The 20,927-nt window shown below is 37.8% G+C and overlaps 1 protein-coding gene across 3 annotated transcripts in view; it reads right to left on the bottom strand.

Moving 5' to 3' along the window:
- The window catches only part of CCDC66 (coiled-coil domain containing 66), a 38,151-nt gene extending 17,646 nt beyond the window's left edge, over window positions 1-20,505 (bottom strand). Inside the window, exons 1-12 of one of the 3 annotated variants that reach the window (XR_015732668.1) lie at window positions 20,266-20,456; window positions 15,819-15,883; window positions 14,381-14,406; window positions 12,079-12,520; window positions 9,689-9,839; window positions 8,413-8,513; window positions 5,688-5,815; window positions 4,534-4,707; window positions 3,409-3,540; window positions 2,145-2,377; window positions 1,136-1,220; window positions 233-394 (exon numbers count right to left, since the gene is read on the bottom strand). Coding sequence is in view for 2 of the 3 variants with exons in the window: in XM_034436777.3 (XP_034292668.2) it covers window positions 233-394; window positions 1,136-1,220; window positions 2,145-2,377; window positions 3,409-3,540; window positions 4,534-4,707; window positions 5,688-5,815; window positions 8,413-8,513; window positions 9,689-9,839; window positions 12,079-12,520; window positions 14,381-14,406; window positions 15,819-15,883; window positions 20,266-20,276 (1,710 nt within the window). In the remaining variant the exon portion in view is untranslated. Of the gene's footprint in view, window positions 1-232; window positions 395-1,135; window positions 1,221-2,144; window positions 2,378-3,408; window positions 3,541-4,533; window positions 4,708-5,687; window positions 5,816-8,412; window positions 8,514-9,688; window positions 9,840-12,078; window positions 12,521-14,380; window positions 14,407-15,818; window positions 15,884-20,041 lie in introns of all 3 variants that reach the window. The other 2 variants (XM_034436777.3, XM_087887869.1) reach the window with 2 other exon arrangements.
- Window positions 20,506-20,927: the final 422 nt, after the last annotated feature.

The following is a 20,927-nucleotide window of genomic DNA, read 5'->3' as shown; positions in this document are numbered from 1 at the left end:
TTTGGCCCAATCTTATGGAGATTTCTTAATGATTTTGAAAAACCTTCCCCAATCCCTGCAATTTCACCAGACTTTATCCTAAAGTATCTTCAGAGGTATAAAGCCATTAAACAGAACCTTTCCCTTCATTATGCTTTTTAATGAACAGAAAGCTCTCATCTGCACCAAATGTCACTTATTTGAGGCTGATGTGAATTGGCCGTTTATTGACATGGAACATGTGAATGTTTACCTCTTTTTGTTTCTGCTTTAGCAGGTCTTCTTCAAACTGTTTCTTCATCAATTCATGTTCTCTGGCAAGCCGGCGTTCTTCTTCTTGTTCTTCCAGTCTTCTTTGTTCCTCTTCTACCTGTTTCTTTTTTCGCTTTTCTTCCACTTGAGCCATTATAGCTTTCTAGAAAACCAAATTTGTAACATGTTTTAATCTACACTAAAAGCTTCCATCTTCCTATTTTCTTACTTTGTTTTGCTTAGGATTTTTTTTTTTTTACTCAGAGTGATTAAAACTTTGTATCGGTCTTCGGTATAACTGGTTTAACATACAGTATATACAGAAAAGCATGTACAGTAGAGTTACTGGGACTCAAAAATCATTGCATTCAATTGGAAGGCTTCTCCAATTCAAGCAAACTTAGAAGAGGTTTCTCAAAAAGGAAGTCAAAAGCAGCAGCTGGGAGATGGTGCTTTCCACTGCTGACAATATTTACTATAGTTTTGTTTAGGACAATTTCTGCTTTAAATTGATGTATGAGAAAAAGAGTCAAGTGGTGGTTTACAAATAAACTACAAAAAGATTATGAAATCATAGGTTTCAAAATGTACGTCCATTCTTAAAATGATAAAACTCTGATACCATCAGGCTCCCTTAAAAAATCAAAAAAGAAATCATACAGATAAGCCTGCTTTACTGAGAGATTGGAAATGTATCTGCCATAAATAAACTTATTTAAAAATAATTAGGTTTAGGTTGAGAAAAGCTGTGTCATGGTCCTAAGCACATTCTAAACTTCATTCTATTGGCATAGTTCACCTTACTTGTTACATTTGTGTTTTTTTAATCCAATGCTAATGCTTTCTCTACTTATGGAAAAACAAAAATCAATAAACCAGAAAGGCAACATTATAGTGATTTTACCTGATGTTCTAATTGTTTTTGTCGTCGTCTTCCTCGTTCCTCAATCTGAGCAGGATCCAGAAGAGCAGTCATTGAACGAAGGAAACTATCAGCAGAGAGGAATTTGGAAAGATATGTAATTAAACAAACTGTAGCTCTTTGTCACAAAACACATTTTTTCCTAGAATCTCCATCGTCCTACCCCGCCCCCTCTCAATATTTTCCAGGGTCACTTTTTCACTTTTAACTAGGGGACTAACAGATCTGAATTAAATTATAGGAGACCTAGATCTACATAAAAGAGTTAGAAATCGACAGACAAAGAAACAGAGATAGTGTTAGCAAAAATAAAACTACATTCACTGAACAAAGCAGTTCTGGAAAAAAAAATACCTGGAGTTTGTGCTTATATTTTCCCCTTCACAAATTTACCTTTCTGATTTCAAGTTTTTTAGGACTTCTTACAGAGGACTATATGCCTGCCTTCTACTATAAAATTCAATTCTATAGTCCTTGTTACCCTAACAAATTGCAGCCAGCTCTGAGTGGAAAAAAATAAACTTCTAACTTCCTTTCTCAGTCTGAATTCTCCCCAAAAGAAGATGGAGATGGAAAATAAAATGAAATGCTTGGATTTATCAGCTACTTGCAATTCCCTTAATCCACAAACATTCAAAAGTATTGTAAAAAGGCCCTGTGACATTTCAGGAGACTAGATACTATATTGAAAATAATTTCACACAAGTAGCTTTATTCTCTAAGAAGTATATATAGTTAAATGAGACAAATCTCAAGAAAAAAATATATTCTACAGTAATGCACATAAATAGAGTTGCAAGTACAAGTAAAATTGATTTATTGAAAGAACAGTTTTATAGGTTATGCTTGAATGTCCTTCAATGGCTTGGTGGACTGGACATTAACATTTGAACTACTATAAGTCCATGTATTTGCCATACACTAAATAAATAAATAGGTTATGCTGATTAATGCCGGGTTGCAACCTGGAAGGAAAAGTTTAGGCAATTACCTGGCTTTTTGATTTGGCTCTGAAAAATAGTTTCCAACTGCTTTTCCTGGAATCTCTATCTCTGTAGGTGTGAGACAAGACAAAGCTGAAGATGAACAAGCTGTATGGTCTTGGGAGAACTGTACAGCCTCAGGAGTCCTTTGATATGTTGTATTTAAAGGATATTGTGTAAACGAATTCATATGATTTTTGAAAGAATCAAAATGTATTGTCCATTTGTCATGCTCTTCACCCTAAAGAAATACAAAGAAAATAATATTTAAATATATGGCCACATTTTCTTTTATGAAGCTCAAACAAAAGTGTTAGGGGCATAACAGAAGCACAGAACAGGGGGCTTAGCTGTTTAGACTGAAGCTTATAAACTTCCTTACATTTTGGACTATTTGGGATCAGCCCTATGTTTTAGGCACCTGCAAGGACTGACCAATATAGATAAATAGGGAGACCAAGCCAGAACCCCACAAAGCTAAATTAGATTTCAGAAGTGCCACTGGGAACTTTCATTTATCAGTTGTTCCATAAGTTTGGAGGTCTCTGAAGTGATGGTAAAACGCCAGTCAAGAAGATGCTGTGAGATTATGGGCAAGAGATCTGAATCTCTAGAGTGGATATTAAACAGGGCCATAGAAATATGCATCCCACCTTGAATAGGACTGAGCACTCTATCTAGGGGAACTGTTTTGATAACATGCCACTAAAACACTGGGACTTTTCCTATGGCTTGTGCCAATTTCTTCCAAACAGCCTTTTATATTTTCATTCCCCCCCAAAATAGGGCTATATATTCTTGTTACAGGACACAGATGTAAAGAATGTTCATTAGCTAGCTTAAAGGTTGTGGATGCTCCAACACGTTTGACTAGCTGTGAGGCACACTTTGTTAAATCAAGGAGCAAGGGAATTAGGATTGAATTTCTGGACAGTATATTACATTTCAAAAATTCCACTGAAATATATTTAAGGCATCCTTCACACCGAGCAAGGACCGTTTTGAGTCCAGAAATATTTGATATATTGACAAATTGTTGAGAAGCATTTGTAGATTTCACTGGACCATTTATTTTGAGGGTTCTTGAACTGAGTAGCCAAGGTTCAAATTTTGTATGCTAACTGGAATCTTGATTTTCACTAGGCAATTTCAACATGCACGTTTTGTACTTCTATTGCTATAATTCTGTTTTCTAAGAAAACAGCTGGATAAATGTTTTTATTAGACCTTCCATTTTTCCTTATTTAAAAGGGCCTTTATAACCATGACTACCTTCAAAAAATTACATTTTTCTTCCATTTTTCGCAGCTTGTCAGCTTCCTTTTGCTTATCAAGCTCTTCAAGCCACTTTTTCTGTTGCTCACGTTTCACAGCACTAAAAGGATGCTCTATTGGTGTTGCTTCCTAAAAGAAGAACACTGGTTATTTTCATTACCCTTTTATTTTCATCAATAGGTAGACATACATGTACATAAAAAAGGGAGAAGTTAAATAAATTCAGTTTATCCAATTTGACTTTAATCTTTAGCCTTTGCCCTACATAAGTTGAAGACTACTGATATATCTGTATCTATATCTATCATTTTTGATGTACATTTTTATGTATCTGAATAACCTGTATAGGTACAGGAACTTTATGACACAAAATAAACAAAGAGTTCACAATAGTGTACAATCAGTGTGGAACGGTTTTTGATGCATATATAATATGGTTTGAGAAGTTACATACATTTAGTAATTTACATCTTGATCCTTTATAATAAAATCAAGTTAGAGATAATTTTCAGCAAGCATAGTGAATGAAATGAACAATGAATGAAACCAATCTGAAACAAGTAAAGGTTTGCTAATGTAATAGGATTTTTCCTTCATTTTCCTACAGTTTTTGTCACTCCCAAGCCTTCCCTAAATGTCTCTCAATCTTCTGAAACAGAATTGGAAGATGCAGCGTGGACACACAAGGAACTGGCCCATCCCCTTCCACTGGTAGGAGCAATATCAGAAGTAGTTAATTGCATTTTTCATTTTCTGCACATCGTTTCATTGTAACTAAATTAGTACCCATGCAAAGTATGGTCCAAAGTGGATTCATTCTATTTGCCTTAAAAGTATATCAAGGCAACTCCAGGTGACATCCGATAAACCAGGGTGGGGGTGGGGGTGACAGATGCCTCCTGCAGCACTCTGCCGGCCAAAAATGGGCCATGCAGAGTCCCTCCGTTTGGCTGGCAGAGGCACTGTGGTCCGCTCCTTTGATATTTCCAGGCTGGCCCCACGGGCCGATCCGGCCTTTAACACCCCTGCCATAAACCAATCTTTTAGAAACTGCTGAAGAAAGGCACTCCATGAATCATTTTTTAAAAACATATAGAACAATGCTCAGAAATCCATTCTTACCCCTAATACAAATGCTGTTCGGATAGCAGCCGGCAAATCAGGAGAACTAAAACTAGAGAACTGTTCAGTTCGACTGCTGGACACACTGGGAGAAGTTTCACTAGGCTCAGTGGTTGAAGCTCTGTGACATTGGAGATCTTCTGCTGCAGGAGTCAAGTTGTCTGATGACGTCATCTATAACAAGGTATCTTGGTGAATTCAAACATTATACATTAAGAGGAATGTTAAAACCAAATACAACATTATAAGCGATCCTATATTATGTACTTAATTTTATCCACAAAATAATATCAGCTACCTCCTATATTATGCATCGTACCTAATTCTAGGAAAGTTTGGGAAATAGGTTGTGATAATGCCTTATGATCCAATAGCAAAAAATAAATACCATATTTTTCGGAGTATAAAATGCATTTCCCCCCCTAAAAGTGGGTGAAAATTGCGGTGCGTCTTATATACCGAATGCTGCCGAAGCCCCGCCCACCCACCAGCTTCCACCCTTCAGCCATTTTTGGCCTCTGTGTGTTGTGTTTTCGGTCTCCGCACACCCTGTTTTTGGCCTCTGTGCATTGCATTTTTGGCCAGTTCCAGGCAGCGGGGATCAGCGGTGGCAATCCCCGCATCCTGGAACCAGCCAAAAATGTGACACACGGAGGCTGAAAATGTGACGCGCGGAGGCAGCAATCTGCAGCAATCTCCGCAGTCTGGAAAAGGTCTAAAACGGAGCATGCAAAGGCCAAAAATGTGATGCGCGGAAGCTAAAAACGCGACCCGCAGAGGCGGCGATGGGCTCTAACGATCCCTGCAGCCTGGAACAGCTGATTGGCAGTATTCTGGGAGGCTGATCCAACCTCCAATCAGCTGTTCATACTAAATCAGGCTGTGATAACGTGTTGAAGCTGACCAGGCTGTTTGCTGCAAGGATGCTAGCCAGATGAATACCGATGGATGCTGGTAGGCAGAGGCAGATTTTTTTTCTTGTTTTCCTCCCCCAAAACTAATGTGCATCTTATACTTCGGAGCATCTTATACGGTAAATGCCATGTTAAATGGAAGCATCTTTTCTATTTAACAACATACGATAGAGACAGAAATATACATGTAAGCATTTTTCTTACAAGGTGTGGATGCAATAAACATGTTTTATTTTTTACCTTTACTTGATAACTGTTTTGTCCTTTTTCTAAGCATCTTTTCACTGTATCAATTGCCTGCCGCTGGTGGCATCTGGACTCTATTTCCAAAGTTTCTTTTAGTTTCTTCTTTAAAGCTACCTGTTCATCTTTAAAGACAGAAATAATCATTGCAATCGCTCACCAGCTGCATTCATTATAATCACATTAAATAATGGTTGATCACCATGGAAGTGAGCCTAAAATGTCTTTGGCTTTGTATATATTGCCCTTCTTCCATGTCTTTTTAGCATCACCACAAGATGACTTGAGCTTTCTCTTAACATTCTTTATTAACATCATATCTAATTTAGCCTACACTCATGTCCTAAATTCTATTTACATTGTCACTTGTTGTGAAACAAGTCCATTTCTTAAGTCATAATTTTAAATGGTTTAGTTCAATAAATAGGAGCTAGAAGTAACACATTTGATGATAGAAGTTTCAGTTAATAAGTTAATCAATTTCTTCAACTGCACCACAGATGGAATTTAAGAATGCATTTTAATCCGATTTTATTTTATTGTTTATAAGTTCATCGGAAGTTATTTACTTTCTCTCCCAGGAAATGGAAAATGGAGAATTTTTAATTGGTTAACAGAGATCACATAACAATCACTCAAGTCAGTTAAAGTCTAAACAAGGGAACTATCATTCTTTTTTTTACTTACGTGAAAAATAAGAACCACACCATTCTTTTTCAGGATATAGGAGTAAGAAACAGTAAGCCAAATGAATTAAAGCATGAGATATGGAAAAGAAAAGAAGAGGAAAGAAAATACTGCTAAATCTAATCTATATTAACCATTCACTATATCTCTCCATTTCTTTTTATTCTTGTGTATCATCTTTGCTTCTCCCATATCCGTATACCATTTTCTTCAATATACTTGCATGTAGCTCCTAGTTACTGGATGAGGGCCAAGTAATCTCTAGATTACAGATTTCTTATAACTTTTTTTTACCATTTCAGTCAAAACTGCTTATAAGAACAGCATAGCAAACAATATATATTTAGTACCAATAATAATAGTAAGTATCTTGGGTGCAATCCCAAAACTACTGGAACACCACTTGAATATACTGGCATTGACAAAAATCACCCATTAGTCAATTGCAAAAGGCAATTTTGCTCAAAACAGCTCACTTTCTGTGATGATACATACCTTTAACACTGGTGAAACGTAAAATTTGTTACTACCAGTTGTGGGCATGGCTTGGTGGGGGGGTAATCTGACTGGGTGGTCGAGGCCAACTTCTAAAAAAAAACTTTTTAAAAGCATTTTTTTACAACCTATTCGGGCGAATAGGTTGTAAAAAAATGCTTTTAAAAGGTAAAAAAAGGCTCTGACAATCACAGCTGTGGCACGGGATCGTCGGAACCTTTTCTTTACCTTTTAAAAGCAGGAAGTAACGACACCTGGGCGGGTGGGTGTAGCCTCGCACCGCCATCACTACTGGTTCTCTGAACCACCTGCCACAATCGCTACCAGATTGCCTGATCCGGTCCAAACCGGGACCATTTCACCCCTGACCTCTAATACCATTGAACATCCACATCTGCTATCCCAGGTCCTTGGGAAGGATTTGACAGGTGGACAAAAAGCCAAATCCATCTGAACATCTGGCTGATTGTGCAATGAACCATAATCAAAATTTCAATAATTTCAATGAACAGTGGCATTCATAATGTTGCATCTCATTCAGACAATACTATATATAGAAGATCTTGTGGACTAACCACCTTTTAACAAGTGCTTTTCTGCCATGTTTCTCTGGCCATTTTATCACTTCGACTTCTTGATGAAAAATCACTGCCTTGCTTTATCAATCGTCTGCCATTTTCCTTTCACCTCTTGCTATCTTCCAAGGTGGGATCCAAAAGATAGTATCCATTGATACAAGCACTCTCAAGGCAACCAGCTTTGAGCAAGTCAATGAAACTCCTATGGTGTTTCAGCACTACAGATGCTCCTCACTGTCCCTCTAGTCTTCCACAGCACCATGGGTGCAATAAAATAGGGCTCATAGTCAGCACTTCCTTATCTTCCAGACTCTGCTCCTTCATTTCAGTAATCCTTCAGAACACAATTCAAAGCCTCACAAACAGTAAGCCCTGGCAACCAACAATCCTCAATACCAGTTCTAGTACACAAACCCTCTTTAAATTCTAAATAAATAAAACCTGCAAACAAAAGCTAGCTGACACGCTTCCTTCTAATCTAAAAACACATGTGTTGGTGCCATTTTATTCCTCTCACTGGCATAGAATAGGGTGAGGATTTGATTGTACTTGGAGCACACTGGGCAAGATGTGCCAGAACTGATTAAGACTGTCTTTATTATTACAAGAGATGCCACAGCTGAAACAGAAATAAGTAAAACTAGAAACTAGCCCACCACGTCTTTTCTAGCTTATTAAAAAGCAGTATAGGGGGAAAAAAAACTTGTAAATGATGCATGTATTTTAGATAATTGTTATTTGGTTTCTATATTTATTAAGACTAAAAAATAATGAAAAAGATTGAAATAACAAAACATTTAAACACTGATCAATGAAATCAGTACTACTAGTAGAACAAGAATCTACTACTAGGGTCAAAACCAGAAGTAACCCACCTGTTACTTCAGAAGCAAAATATTTAAGGTTAAATGCTAATCAATGATCAATTGCGTAATATAGAAATACAGCAAATTACACGGTACCTAGTTCTTTCTTCCACTGAGATTTCTTAGCATCTAACAAGGTTTTATCCGATTCTCGTTCTCCCAGAGTACTAAACATGTCAGCTGGTTTCCATGAATTCCTGGTGAAGAAAATTTAACAGATTTTTACACACCACTCACTAATATTAAAATAAATACAACTTAGAAATCCATACATATAATACTAGGACCAGAAAGAAGTCCAAGCATTCTGCTCATTACAATTTTACCAAACAACACAACTCATTTTGTGCAAGGAAGAAAGGTCCTCTTCACTATATTTGCATTCTAAAGGTGTTCCCTAAATAAATAAACTTTGACTGAAAAATTAAATTGGCAAATTAAAACAATATTGGTTTTTGTTTGCACTGGATAACCTAAGCACATGCACTCTAGGGTTCACTGCACGCTAAGCATGTTTACATATTATAATTGAGTACAACATACACAAATAGAAACCCATCTAGCTGCCTCCTGAGACTACGTGTTCTCCATCTCTTTTCCTTTTCCTATGGAAGGATATGGAAGCTTTTGCACTTACTTAGCTATGCTTTAATGAAACAGTAATTACTATTAGTGCTATTCTGTTGCAAACAAACCATTTACACATTGTAAATCCTGAAACTGGCTTACTGAAACTAAGCAGATAGAGAGCTGTAGTTGATTAGGAAAGAAAGAGTATTTAACTAAGGCTGATATGACTGGATGGGGATAGTGTAAGCTCCCCAAAAGACTAGACTTGTTCCTGTCATGCTAAATTGAAACTGATTTTACCATGATATATTGCCTACTTCCTAGGGCTTGAAGGATAGGGACTGGCCCGGATCACCCAGTTGGCTTTGTGCCTAAGGTGGAACTAGAACTCATGGTCTCCAGGTTTCTAGGTCAACACCTAACTACTACAATAAACTAGTTCTACATATTAGATAGTGCAGATAGAAAAAATGAAGCCTATAGTATCAAGGGGCATGTATCTTTCTTTTCTGATACCTGTATATCAGGAAGTAATTGGTCTTGTCTGAAATGGGACTGCCTGCCAGAAAGAAAAATCCAATAAAGTCCCAAATGGCAGCCACTTTCTGAGAGCGTGCACAATGTACCCTCAAAATGTCCAGTGCACCTAATGGCTCAGTAGTCAAGAGGTATCTATCCTAATACACAGTACACAAGGCTCTCTTCTCCATTCATTCTGATGCTAATGAACTTTTTTTTTTCAAGAGCATCCCAAAGCAAAATTTAAACTAATCTGGATTTTTGACTGGTAAGATGTACGTACATTATTATTTTCTGTTCAGCATGTCTAGATATTCCTTGGGGTTTTTTTGAACAGAAACTACTTTCACTTGAAAGAGATGGAGTATCGCCAACTTTCTGAAGCAATCCCATTACATGTTCCTCTGAAGTCTGATCATCAAGAGTTTTGGTGTCTGAATGAAAAAAAAAAGATTTAATATTAGTTCAGCAGCAGAAGCAGTAGATTCCTCGTTTTTGTTGCAATAAAGTAGTAACAGAAGCTTTAAAATTGCACCATCCTTTGCTTTAGTTCTCCTAATGGATTATACCCATATATACTCGAGTATAAGCCGACCCGAATATAAGCCGAGGCACCTAATTTTACCACAAAAAACTGGGAAAACTTATTGACTCGAATATGAAGCCTAGGGTGGGAAATGCAGCAGCTACTGGTAAATTTCAAAATAAAAATAGATACCAATAAAATTACATTAATTGAGGCATCAATAGGTTAAATGTTTTTGAATATTTATTTCAAAGAGAAACAGTAAACTAGCTCTGTAAGTGCATAGTGTAAACTACACTATAACTAAATTACACAAGAGAATGCAGTATATATACCAAAAATAATTCAATAACAATTTAATCTGATACATTGGGTTAAGTGATGTAGGGCTTGATCTAATTTCAGGCAAGTTCAAGCCTCTGTTAAGAGATACCTGCATTCTCTCTCTTTCTTCCTTCCTTTTTCTTTTTTTCCCCTCTTTCTTTCTTTGTCTCTTTCTTTCTTCTCTCTCTCTCTTTCTTTCTTTCTCCCTCCCTTTCTCCTTTCTCCCTTTCTGTGACGAACCCCAGAAGGTCTTTGGTAGGAGGAAGAAAAGCCAGACATTTTGAAACGTTTTGTAGCTTACCCTGAGCAAGGATAGCTAGTGCAGGCACTTACAATAAGCTCTCAACTCAAGTTCAGTGAATTTAGGGATCCCCAAACAGTGAGGATGAAGTGTGAGTAAAAGGGTTTACCCTTCCCCCCTCCCCACCCCACCCCCCCTCTCTTTCTTTCTCCCTCCCTTTCTCCTTCTCATCTGGCATTCTAAGAGCTCCACTATTGATTAGCTTAGCCTGAGCAAGGATAGCTAGCAGCCAGCCTATTACAATAAGCTCTCAACTCAAGCTCAGTGCACGTGGGGATCTCCCTAAACAGTGAGGATTTCTTTTTTTCTTTCTCCCTTGAAGCCCCCTCCCCAGCCTGTTTTTGCTTCCAGGGGGCTGCAGGGAGTCTTGCTAGGCACCCCCCCCACGCCCCATTTTGGCCTTAGCAAGCCTCCCTGCAACCCCTGGAAGCCAAAACGGGTTGCAGGAAAAAAGGCATTTTTTCCTCACTCGAGTATAAGCCGAGGGGGGCTTTTTTCAGCATAAAAAATGTGCTGAAAAACTTGGCTTATACTCGAGTATATACGGTATGTTTAAAATTAAATTTGTGACCAATTTGTGAATGAAATGTGAATAAACATTTCCAAAATACCCAGAAGAACTGTGCAGCACTTCAGATTGGAAGAAGCCAAAATGCTTCAGACCCTAGCCATTGTTGAATACTCTTTTCCAAAAGCATTTTTAAATATTTTGGTTTCTAAGGGTATGCATAAAGTTTTTATTATTATTATTATTATTGTGGAAATATTTTATTCTACTTATTATAGAAAGCATCTTGAATTAATTTACAAAGGGCTACACATCAAAATAATTTAAAAACCATACAGAGTAAAATGTCACAGCTGTTTGGCAACTGAAACCTTCTTGTTAAACCAGAGGAAGACAACTGCACGCTGTCTTCTGCCATGACATATTTATGTGGTGCCTATGGCTATTGCTAAAATTTAACAACAAACTTAAGAACAAAATGGCAATTTGAGACAGCATGATTTAATGATTGAGACCTTAAAATTGGTATATCAAACCTCTAATTTTGTAAACCCACATAATCTAAAATTCACCAAAATGAAAAAAAACCCAAAGCCCAAAGTATTTAGTACTGCAGAGTCATGCAACGTAACTATTTGTTAAAATGTGGGCCCTTGCAGAGAAATAGTGCCTACCTCGTGATAAATAAAAAAACAAGGGGGAATTAATTATAGTTATGTAAAAGCCATATCATTGGTGAATATAAGTTATCAATTGAAGTGAGTATTTTTACTCTTGCAGTTTAACAGAACTTAATGAACCTAATTAATTAATTCAACAAGTGTCACTGTTAAGTTATTTGAAAAAAATTAATTTACCATGCATATTTATAAAGAGCTCTTTTTGTTTGTTTGTTTTGCTTTGTCTCTCTTGATTTGCAGTGCTAAGATGAAGGCATTAATGTGCTTTTTCACTTTTCCTCTCCCCAGAAAGAATGCCCGTAAATTGGATAAAGAAAAAAAAAAAAGATCTTACTTGTATCTCCTTTCTTTTCATACAGAACCTGAGTGGCTCCTTGGGTTCCTTCTTTTACTGCCATTAAAATCTGCTCCAGCTGCTCTTGTGTTAAACATACCAAATTGTCCCTTAGATCCTCAACAGAAAGAGAATGCTTTTTAAATTTCTTGTTGGATGCCAAAGGTTTCTTAACTGAATTTCTGACATTATCTGGCTTTGAAGTTGTATTGTCTTTTTGGATTATAAAAGCATCATCTTTATTACAGGGTCCTTTTGATAAATCCTTGGTAAACATCAGAGTTTCAGGATGTTTACTACCTTTGGTCACTGAAAGTCTTGATCCGGTTTTCTGTTTTGTTAAACATTCATTCTTCTCACAGGATGTTTGCACTGATTTCAGAACATGCCCATTTGGTTTTGATCTTGTCGTATATTTTAAAATCTTGTTTTTATTACATATCTATGGAACAGAGACAGTACTATTATTATTTCCTCCAGGGATTTGTTTTAAGCTGAACAAATGTTTTACTTCCCCAACTAAAGAAACAGGGTGTTTGCAAAATAAATTTAATGGAAATAATAGTTTCCTACCTCAACCTCTACAAAGAAAAATGGACACTTTTTGAAGTGCCAGTACATAATGAGATAGAGATACATAGACAGATAATAGATGATAGACAGACAGACAGACAATGTGTGTATATATGTATGTAAAAAACACATGATAGAAAGCTTTTTGCCTACCTTACCCAATCCTCCATGGATGTTTAATATACATTTCAAAACCAAAAACTGAATATATGTAAAATATTTATATTCTTGTTCTTCAGAGACTAATGTAATAAACCATTTTTATATAAAAAAACGCCTTTCACCTTTAAACAAAATGAATTGAAAAAGAAATCATTGGATAGAAGGTTCCTGAAGAGATAGCTAAATCCTACATCTTGCCTGGAAAATCCAAGGAATTAAGGAAGATTGTAGCCAGTTGTATTTTTATAAGAAAACACAGATCTTGAGAAAGCATGGGTTCAAATCTTTTAGGGCTTTAAGGGCAAAAATTAGATTTAACATGTTGCTGACCAGTTTTTCTTAAATTACAAACTTTCTTAGTAAAATGAAATTTCAATACATGTAGCTACAATTTATTTTGAAATCCAAGAAATTACCGTATTTTTCGGAGTATAAGACACACCTTTTTACCCCCCAAAAGGGGATGAAAATTTAGGTGTGTCTTATACACCGAACATAGCCCTGTCCACCCACTGGCCCCCACCCTTTGGCCTGTGCCTCGCAGCAGTTACCTTCTTGCAAGCAAACAGCAAGAAAAAACAGCCCCTTCCAGCTTCAGCATAGGTTAATTAGCACAAGTTGATTAGATCGGCCTCCCGACTCTCAGCTGATTTGCTCTCAGCTGTTTTGCGCAGGGCTCTCCTGCTTGCTGCAAAGAGTGCTGGAGCAGATTTTTTTCCCCTAGCTATGCTGAAAAAACAAAACTGAAAGTAAAGCAGGCTCTTTCCTGCAACGTGATAAAATGAGGCAAAGAGAGATTTCTTTTTCTTTTTCCTCACCAAAAAAGGTAGGTGCAAACAATGGGAAATGTAGGGGAAAAGAGGAGAGTTCAAGATTTTAAAACACAAAAGAAAAAAAGCTCTATTTAACTAGGGAATTGTAATAATTGAGATATTATTAATTGTATATTGTGTTAAAGCAAAAATGGTTTAAGTTGTGGTTTGGAGGAATATATGGGGAAAATTATTTGGTTTATTATTATTGGTAAATATAATTAATTGATTTGTAAGAAATTGGATGGAAATAATTGGAATATTCATGTTCATATTAATATACAAAAACGGTAGTTATATAACTAATTGATTTATATAAAAATGTTGAATTTGTATTAAACAATTGTAATATTAAATAATTAACCAATGTGAGGATGGATATAAAAATAGATGACAATGGGAAGGGGTATAATATAGAATAGAAGGGAAAAATTGAATTTGATTAAGATTAGAGATGAGAATGAAGGGTAATATTGTTTTTTTAAAAAAAATAGATGAGGAATAAATATGGCAAAAAGGAAATATAGAAATTGTAAATTTAATTGAAATGACTAAACACTGTTTAAATTTGTGAACCAGCCAAATACTCTGTTCAAAGAAAATACATTGTATGTTTGTATGTGTTTGTCTAAAAAATAAAAAAAACTTAAAAAAAAACAACAACCAAAAAAGGTAGGTGCATCTTGTACTCCAAAAAATACAGTAAACGGAATTATTTCACACCTTCAACATTATAAGCAGGATTTAAGACTTACCCTTATGCCTGGTTTCGACTTACTTACTATGAAAGGGGGAAAAAAGTGCATTAGAATAAGGTCCAGGATAATTTTAATTTACATTCTCAACTTGGCTGGCAAAATCCTAGTGACACTAAAAAGTGAATATGAAGCATCTTCTTCCATCCATAAATACAGGTAATCCTTGATTTGTAAATGCTCGAAGTTCTGACACAGCCCTCCCCAAAAATATATTTATAACATATTTCTGATGAACGCCTCCCTGTGGTCTCATGATAGCATTTACAGCCATCTGCAATGTCTCACAGTCACATGACCCCAATTTATGATATTTTTGCTGAAAACTGGTGTTTTCTCCTAGTTTTTGGCCAAAAAAAATCCCCATAGTGAACAATGCGTTCTCTTAACCACAGTGTTCACTGAACAACAGCAGGTTCACTTAACAACCACAACCATTTGCTTAATGACTGCCATAAAAAAGGTCATAAAATTGGGTTGGTCATGTTATGACACACTTTACAACTATCATGACTTACAACTGTAATGGGTGGTCATAAATTGAGGACTACTTGTATGCTATATGTATCAAATACCCTATTTCTCTATTACAGGTTATTTATTCTTAACACTATTCACTAAAGTGGAAACATGCTCAAGTTTACAGCCAATTAAAGTGAAAGGAAGTGGGGCAGCCTCCAATTTTTTTAAAATAAAAAGATTTACATTTAATCCCAATCATACATAAGGGGAAATATGAAGCTTCTGTTCCTAAATTTCAGTAAATCAGACAGTTCTTATAGTTTATAGAAGATAAAACAATTTGAAAAGAGAATATTCCTAGCTTTTCAGAGACATTTCTAGTAACAGTACAGACCTATATATAATGTAGGTCAAAATCAAACCATAATTGAGCCCTTAAGGCATATCAACCCTTTCATCAGAACATACATAAGTACACACACACATGCACATTTTCCCCACACCCATATCCCCAGCATACACATTCCAAATAGATAAGATTAAAAAAACCCACTCCTGGTACCTACACAATGAGTATATATGGTGTTGTGGGATCCTTGGTGCCCTCTGAGCTTGGTGGTTTTCTTGCAAATATTTCATTACAAAAGTAGGTATCAACTGATAATGAAACAGCTGCAAGACAACTACTAAACTCAGAGAGCACCAAGGATGCCACAGTTCAACCTTGAGCTGCAAATATTCTCTTCTATCAGTGTGGTGATTGATAAGAATTTGAGGAACTGAAGTCCACATTATCTGTAGGGGAACTAAATTGGGAACATTACTGTTTTCTGAAGTAACCAGACAAAAATAATCCAAACAAAGAATATATCTAATTAAGGTGTTTAAAAATCGAAGGCTTTTTTTAAAAAAAGCAAACAAAAAACTGCTGGTGATCATCAATACAGACTAATTTTATATATAAGAGTAATCATACCACAAGGAGCCACTATCAGTCTAGGTTTTCCATCCAGTATCTCAGTTTCAAGCTTTAAACCATCCCTGTAATCAAAAAAGAAAAAAAAAGGTTAATGTTTCTATAATTGAAATCAGCTTGAAAAAAATAACAGTATGGAACATAATTTTTAAATAAATCAATAAAGTCTATTTCATTGTTTGTAGAAAATAATAAAGATCTTAAAGAAAAGTGATTACTATATGCAATTTGATATATTCTAGTTCCCCCCCCCCTTTCCATTTCTAAAGTTACCTCTCTTTCCTTAAATTCTTAAAAAAACAATAATAGATTATACAGAATGGAAATTATCCAGTATATTTAAGTCAAACTGCCTAGAATAAGATTTCCATATTTTAAAAAAGTCATTTTAGAGACAACAGGTATAAAAACACCATTTTCTAAGAGTAAGAAGTCATTTTTGGGACAATGTAAATAAAGAAATCTTAAACCCAATCCCTAAAATAGGAAAATGAACTGTTTACTACTCTTAGATACTTACACAGTATTTTTTCTTTAATGCAGAACACAACAGTGATTCATTTACTAGATTTGCAAGCTTTAACTTGTTTTTGAAATCTTATGTTGTTGCCTTACTGGGGGAAAGATTTTGAGAACATACAGTATATGGTAAAGAGCACGCACATACACACAGAGATTACTGTAGCAGGGGAAGGCACAAGAACTTCTATATTCCTGAAAATGTATATATCACCTCACATCTTTATGAAATGGTTCAGATCCAGTTTTAGCATGTGTAACTTGACTAGAAGGAATAGGTTTACTTGGCTACGAAGCAGGAAGCATCTTTGAAAATTAGATAAAAACATCTTCTGCTTCTGCTGATGATTGCATACTTTTAACACCAGATCTAACCTTACTATGCATATTACAATATATACATTACTGTAACTAAAATGTCAACAAAGGATACTAAAATAATCAATAATAAACCCGGATTATCCACTAAAGGTTCTTGTAATCATTCTACTATCAGAAAACAGATTGCTAACTGTGGGGATTATGCCTTCAGCTAATTTAGCCTTAAAAGCTAAAAAAACCCAAGCTTTCCAAAGCCATTTCCCAGAGGTGAGTGAAAAAGGCACAACCCTTTTATCCTTAAGGTTACGTGTTTCTAGTCCTCATGGGAAGAGAACTAGGAAAATCATCACCTATGCTGCATATGTCTACTTGCGGACTGCATCACAGGACCTTTAAAAAAAATTCTTCCACATAGGGGTGGAGAAAGGAAAGAAAGCGTTAAGTTCTGAAATACTTTTATTCACAGCTGATTTCAGAACTTTAGATTGACTGGTTTGGAAAAGCAGCAACAATTAAGCTCTCTACATAGCACATTTGGTCTCCATGGTTCACTGTGGAATTTGTAGCTGGGTTTACACATTGTATTAAAACATAGCTTTGTTTGTTTAACAAAGTGTAGCTAAAACTTCCTAGCTTAGCATGATGTGTAAACATAGCCGCCTCTTATCTTTCCTTTCTCAGAATAAAGCCTCTGCATATAATTGTAAATCTGCAGAGTAGAAGAAAGAAGGTTTCACTCATCATTATGACTGAAGGTCTTCTGCAGTCACAACATAAGCCTAAAATTGAAAATCAGGCTTGTCAGATGCTACATTTTTTCTATCCTGTTCTACGGAGTGGAGAGTTGGTTTCTGACAGAAAGCCACTTGAAGAGACTAGAAGCATTGGAAATGTGGATTTACAGGTATAAGATGGGTTGATAAAATCAGAAATGAGGAGGTGATAAGCCACCTGGGAAAGGCAAGGGAAATCATTACAACCATTAAAAAGCAAAAATTAGAATATTTCGGACATGTGATGCGACACTCAGAAAAATATGGACTGGTTTGGACAAAACTCAGCATCACTTTTTTGTGCAGCTGTTGATAAAAATAGGATCACCAACATCCGATGAGGGATATAGGAGGAGGAGGAGGAGGAGAAGGAGGAGGTAGTCATCATTATTATAGAACAGTGATGGCTAACCTTTTTGCCATCGCGTGCTGGGGGAGGGGGTCATGCGCATGTGTACCCACACCCATAATTCTATGAGCCCCTCCCCCGCGCATGCATGCGTGAAACCCCCCACTCCCCCCTGCTCCTGGCACACAATGGCATGGTGGGCCCCGTAGGCCTGTTTTTCTCTCTCCCCAGGTTCCAGAGCCTTTCTAGGAGCTTGGGGAGGGTGAAAACGGCCTTCCCCACCCCTCTGGAGGCCGGAAATGGTTCATTTGCCAACTTCCGGTGGAATCAGAAGTCCCGTTTTTTGCTCTTCCCAGCCTCCAGAGCCTTTCTAGGAGCCTGGGGAGGGCAAAAATGGCCTTCCCCATCCCCTCATTGGCTTCCGGAAGCCGGAAATGGCCCATATGCCAACTTCCGGTGGGCCCAGAAGGCCCAAAAATCAGCTGGCCAGCGCATGCATGTGTGCCAGAGCTGAGCTCGCATGCCCACTGATATGGCTACGTGTGCCACCTGTGGCACGCGTGCCATAGGTTCGCCATCACGGTTATAGAATCTCATAGCTGTTTCAAATAACAGCTTTCTCATGCGGAGAAACATAGGGAAATGAGCTGCTAACAGTGGCTATGAATAACAGATTGGATGTCCATTTTTGCACATCTTATTTGTTGAGTCACAAAAGGATCACAGTTAAACATGACCTGAATTATGCTGGGAAATCTAAAGCAATCTATAACCAAATAATCATGTGCTCCAAATAATTACTTTCTGCAAGGAAGGAAGCCACAGCCTTTAATTGCAAACCTACATATACTATGTTTGAACAATAATCATACTTTAAATTATAAAGGCATAAATGTCATCTGCCAGGTCCTAATCTAATAAAGTACTTATCCAGTAATCAAATTAGAGGAAAGTCCCTTAGCAAGCTTGAGGAGACAAATGTGATATTGGACCTAATAACAACCGAAAGTCGCACAACAGAATGACCTTCTCTGTTCCTTGAAAAACGTCTACAAAACTCTTCTGCTTTCATGTTTGCACACAAGTGTATTACAGAACAATGACCTGCTTCATTGATGCACAAGTGGTCTAAATGATATCATTTTGCAACTGTTAATATTGTTCATATAAACAATCTTAATGTTTTATCATTTTCAAAAAGAATATGTTGGCAGTTGGTAGCTAGGAGGCTCCATGTGGAAGTTCTCACATCCAGTAAGAGAAGGTCTGTTGCATGTGATGCAATTTGGTGGCTGCAATTGCTCACAGCCAGACCTGCCTTCTTCTCCACATTCATGAGATTGCTGCTAACATCTCTTCCTGAGCCTACTGAACCTATTTTTTTTTTTACCCAGCCCTTTTCTGTGTAAATGCTTTCCCTCTTTCCTGGCACTAATATTTTATTGTTGTTGTTAAACAGAGCAATTCTTTTCCTTGGAATGTGATTTGCCTTTTGAGTGTTTTTGTTTCCCTGATAAAAAGAATGACAACCTGAATTCACCGGGGCTGATAATAAAAAATGAAATTCCTGAATTCTAGATTGCAGGACTCTGGTCAGTACTCAATAATATTTACTTCCAAATATCTGGTGGTTATCAAAAACCTCACGGTCCACACTCTTGACCGCAACCTAGAGAAACATCAATGGAGATTCTCAGTCATTCAGGTCACGGTTGTCCCAAAGGTGCTTTTTTTCCCCCCAAGAGGCAACTGGACTTTTGTTTTCCTTTGAAGACATTTCGCTGCTTCCAATCCTTTCTTTTCCCCACCATCCCATCAGAGCTGAAGAAGCTTTTTAAATGAGAAGCGAAACGTCTTCAAAGAAAAAGCAGAAAGTCCAGTTTGCCTCTAGGGGGGAAAAAAAGCACCTTTGGGACAACCTAGAGCAGTGTTTCTCAACCTTGGAAGCTTGAAGATGGGTGGACTTCAACTCCCAGAATTCCCCCAGCCAGCGTTGCTGGCTGGGGGATTCTGGGAGTTGAAGTCCACCCATCTTCAAGCTTCCAAGGTTGAGAAACACTGACCTAGAGAGAAACCTGCAGCTGAAGCTGTCCAGCTCCTGGCGGGGACTAGGGCAGCCGGCATTCCTACCTAGCACAGCCTTCAGCCAAGCCTCAACACTACTAAGCACGGTGGTGTTGTTGTTGTTGTTGTTGTTTGCAAGGCTGATAAAAAAACACACACACACACCCCGCACCATCAACCGAGCTCAGTACACTTGCCACGCGAAACGGACGGGGCAGAGCTAGGCAGGAGCAGCTCTCGCAACCCCTGGAAAAGCCATGACACCAGGCTTCGAAGAGGGACGATCTCGGCGGCTTCGTGGGAGCTGTGGCTCCGGCTGGAGGGCAAAGGATTCCGCCTCCTCCCGCTAGCCTCCTCCGTCTCGAAAGGACGAGGTCACCCAAGAACGTGGCATTGCCGCGGGGCTTCGCTGCTTCCTTACCCCAGATTCATGGCTGCGTCTCTGCTCCGCGGAAGAGCGCAAGAGCCCGTCTGCAAAGGCGGGCGGGCGGCGAGCAGCAGCGGCGGCAGCAAGAGACGCACGAACAAGACCCCCCCCCCTTCCACCTTTGGCCGGCTCTCGGCTTAATGTGTGTATGTCGGTTGCTGCCACCGCACAATGAAAGACGAGCTGATAGGCCCTGATTCTTTCACCAATGAGCTCCGCTCTCGCTTATCGGGTAGCGCTCCCCGCCTGCGAAGCATTGTGGGAGTTGTAGTCCAGGAGCACCTCGTTTCTCGCTCGCTGACACTTGGTGGAGGAGCGTGCGGAAGAGTTGTCAGAAACGCTTTCCGAGGCAAAGAAGCGCTGAGCGTTCCCGTTTTTCTTTTTCTAAAAGGTCCTTTAAGGCATCAGGGTTGCTTCAGAACTATGTTTCTCAAATCTCAGCACCTTTAAGACGCGTGGACTTCAATTCCCAGAACTCCCCAGCTAGCAATTCTGGGAGTTGAAGTCCACAGTCAGGAAACACCCAGGTAGGGGAAGGCTAAATTTGGACCACCAGATAAATTTCATTCCTGTGATTTGGCTGCGGGACATGGAGGAATTACATCATGAGTTTAAAAAAAAAGAAAAGAAATCCTGACTAGAACAAATACAGAAAA

Source organism: Pantherophis guttatus, chromosome 2 (assembly GCF_059756535.1).
Source record: "Pantherophis guttatus breed Tessera chromosome 2, ASM5975653v1, whole genome shotgun sequence".
In the NCBI taxonomy this organism is placed as follows: Eukaryota; Metazoa; Chordata; class Lepidosauria; order Squamata; family Colubridae; genus Pantherophis; species Pantherophis guttatus.
Note: the sequence above shows the minus strand (reverse complement) of the source record. Positions and strands in the feature narration are given on the sequence as shown.